The sequence below is a fragment of the Trichechus manatus genome, unplaced genomic scaffold, assembly GCF_000243295.1.
Source record: "Trichechus manatus latirostris isolate Lorelei unplaced genomic scaffold, TriManLat1.0 scaffold00182, whole genome shotgun sequence".
Lineage (NCBI taxonomy): Eukaryota > Metazoa > Chordata > Mammalia > Sirenia > Trichechidae > Trichechus > Trichechus manatus.
This window is the reverse complement of record NW_004444118.1, coordinates 2,510,332-2,514,011: the sequence shown is the minus strand read 5'-3', so window position 1 is coordinate 2,514,011 and position 3,680 is coordinate 2,510,332. Positions and strand designations below refer to the sequence as shown.

Genomic DNA, 3,680 nt, shown 5'->3' with positions numbered 1-3,680 from the left:
CCTTGATATAATCTCTATATATATATATATATTTATACACTTTACTGGTTTTGCTTCTCTAGAGAACCCAGCCTAAGACAGCTTTTAGACACATCCAAACACCTTGAAGGACCGGGTTTCTGAAGCTGAGGGCTGGGGACCAGGTCTTGGAGGACATCTAGGTCAGTTGACATAACATAGTTCATAAAGAGAATGTTCTACATCCTGTTCTGGTGAGTAGCATCTGGGGTCTTAAAAGCTTGTGAACAGCCATCTGAGATCCATCTACTGGTCCCATCCTACCTGGAGCAAAGGCGAATGAAGAAAACCAAAGACACAAGGAAAATATTGGTCCAAAGGACTAAATGACCACATGAACCACAGCCTCTACTAGCCTAAGCCCACAATTAGATGGTGCCCAGCTACTAACACTGACCGCTCTGACAGGGATCACAATAGAGGGTACTGGACAGAGCGAGAGAAAAATGTAGAACAAAATTCAAATTCACACAAAAAGACCAGACTTACTGTTCTGACAGAAACTGGAGGAACCCTCAAGATTATGGCCCCCATATACCCTGCTAACTTAGAACTGAAGTCACTCCAAGAGTCCACCTTTCAGCAAAAGATTACATAGGCCTATAAAGCAAACATTAACACATGTGAGGGACGTGCTTCTTAGTTCAATCATGTATACAAGACCAAAATGGGCAACACTCACCCAAAAGCAAAGATGAGAAGGCAGGAAGGGACAGGAAAACTGGACAAATGGACACAGGGAACCCAGGTGGAAAGGAGGAGAGTGCTGACACATTGCGGGTGTTGCAAGCAATGTCACAAAATAATCTGTGTATAAATTTTTTGAATGAAAAACTAATTTTCACTGTAAACTTTCACCTATACCCCAACGAAATTTTTTAAAAAATAATTGTCTTTCTTGGATTCCAACCAAGACTTGGTCCCTCGTTACCTGTTCACACTGCTCAAGTCTAGGCCTGGGTCCATGTGCTTCCCTTCAAGAAGAAAAAGGGGGTGCAACAGAAGAAGAGCACCTCTTGGAAGATGCTAACCTTAACAAGATTATGAGGAGGTCTGTTCTAGGAGGTAGAGATAAATAGGTGGAGGAAGGGGTGAAAAGAGAGTTGAAGAGAGGAATCATCCTAGGAGGCTTACTCAGTGTTTTAGGATAGGCTTGACATTGAGGCAGGAATAAAGGGTTGAAATGAGATCCTACAAGTACACATGTTCAGTTCTCTACAAAAATCTCAATAAAACCATTCCTAGTAATGGTGGGCTAGATTTTTTAAACGAACTGTGCTTCCGAGAATAACTAAAAGATAGACTAAAATATATACTAAAATTTTATTTTAAAAGCACTGAAGCTCTGATAAGACAGGAAGGAAAAATCAGGCCGAAGTTGAAAAGAAATGTGAACCCATTGAGGTAAAAGAGTATTAAATGGAAATGACATCAGTGAAAGTGGTAAAGTAAGGACCTGCACAAAACATACACAAGAATGCTCAAACTAACATTATTATAATGCTTAATGCAAGAGACAACTCATGTGTCCACTGACAGTTGAATGAAAAACTAAATCATGGCATATTTATATAACAGACTAAAAAGAGCAATAAAAATGAGCAACCTATGACGGAATGCAACAACATGGATGAATTACAAAAAAAAAATGTTTAGTAAGTGAGGCACAGAAAAATACATACTATATGATACCATGAGTACCAAGTTCAAACATAGGAAGAATTCATCTATGGCATTAGAAGTCAAGATAGTGGTTACAGTTGAGGAAGGGAAAGGGGACATACATTGGGAAGGGGCATAATGGGGACTTTTAGGGGAGTGGTTATGTTCTACTGATTGAGCTAGATGGTGATTATAGGATTGTGTTCCCTTTGTGGTAATTCATCGAGCTGTGTGCTTATGCTTTGTGCAATTTCTTTAGTTTATACTGAAATAAACAGCATCTGGCCAACACTCAAGAAGTAGGAACTTGTAGGGGTGAAGTTTCCGAAGGAGAGTTATGGAGACTTAAGAACGGAGCAGGAGGAGGACAAGGAGCACTGAAGGGAGACAGAGCCGTCACAGCCTCAGCCTGAACCAATACGCAGATCCTGAAAGAGTTACCTCCTCTGAGCTGCAGCCCAGTCCCTGATGCTAAGGTCCTCTGAGTCAGGGGCTCAGTGGAAACCAGCTTGCAGGAAAGGACAGAAAGATTACATGAGAGAGAAAATGCACCCCAAAGAATTCACAACCCTGGAGTTCTTCTCCAATAATAGATTCTAAGGATGAAAAAGAACCAGTCCAGGACGCCAGTAAATTAAAAACACAACTCACCAGGACTAGGGCAGGAGTTGAGGAGACTCTAAAGTCATATCCTAGCTCCGTTCTTAGCCCATAATATCAGTTAATCCTTGTAAACAAGAGGTCCCCTCTTCTGGCTGTAGGTTTCTCCACTCTACAGTGGAGACCTGAGAGGGAGAGGTGAGGATAGGAGGCAAAGCCTCCTCCAGAGCCCACTGCTAGGCAAACACTGCAGTCAAGCAGAGAAGAGTCCATAGGATTCAAGGAGAGGTGGTAGAAAGAGGCAGGCAGGTGTAAGATTATCTATGGTCAGGTTACAGCTGACATGTGGGACCTCTGCCTCTGCCTATCATCACAGACACTCACTCACATAGGCCCATACCCCCACAGTGTGGGCACTGTGTATTTTACAGACTCAGTCACTTCTTGGCAGCCTGTTCCCTCTCACACAGATAGCCTTTACACACCCCTCACACCCACTGCACACACGCACATACATGCACATAGCCAGAAAGGAATAGAAATACTGGAGTCCTGATGGGGTAATCAGGCAGAAGGAGAAGAGTTAAGTGAGTGGAGTATGTGAGGAGCAGCCCAGAGACCCAGCCCATGTCAATCGCTAGTCCTTCCCACACACTGGGAGCCCTGGACTAAAGGGATGTTTCCTGAAAACAAGGGAGACATTGGAGAGGACTGAAACCTACACAGCTCCATCAGAGACCAGATATTACCTCTCTGCAAAATCCACCACTATGATCAGTAAACACCCCACAGGAGAAGAAGCAATATTCACAATCACTGTGGTTCCTTTTTGGTCAGAAATGTATGATCTACATTGAAGCTTTGGGCTCCATGACTCCAGGGACCTGCCGTTTCACCAACGTGTCCACCCACTTACTGTTGATCCCAGGAAAAGGAGGCAACTCTTACCTGGAGCGCCCACCAGGGTGCAGAGAATGAGAAAACCGAGTCCCTGGAGAAACAGATGTCCATTCAAAGCCATCCTGATTCCCATGTCACCAAGGTCCCAGCCCCAGCTACAAAAAAACCCTGTGAGGAAGCACCAGCTTACTGACAAAGGTTCTACAGAGTAAGAGGGGAATATATAGACACATCCCGTGACACCCTCCCTACCAAGAGCCAATAGAGACACCTTTTACCATCTCAGATGCTATCAGAGACATTAATCTACCACTTTCTGAAGCTCAAACACCAATTAGATTCTGAATCTTACACATCCCCTTATATGAGCAACAAAGCCTTCTGACATCATGCTTCATTAGGTCCCTGAGAACCGGCCCCCATAAACTCGCCCCCACCGTCAGGGCTGGGGCCGAAAAACTGCATCAAAAAGCATGAGTGGCCTTCTCTCCCCACAAAGG

The 3,680-nt window shown here is 44.0% G+C and overlaps 1 protein-coding gene across 1 annotated transcript in view; it reads right to left on the bottom strand.

The window, feature by feature from the left end:
• The window catches only part of LOC101344673 (antigen WC1.1-like), a 23,343-nt gene extending 19,975 nt beyond the window's left edge, over positions 1–3,368 (bottom strand). The window contains exon 1 of the mRNA XM_023741476.1: positions 3,229–3,368. Coding sequence (XP_023597244.1) covers positions 3,229–3,313 — 85 coding nt within the window. The 5' untranslated portion in view covers positions 3,314–3,368. The remainder of the gene's footprint in view (positions 1–3,228) is intronic.
• Positions 3,369–3,680: the final 312 nt, after the last annotated feature.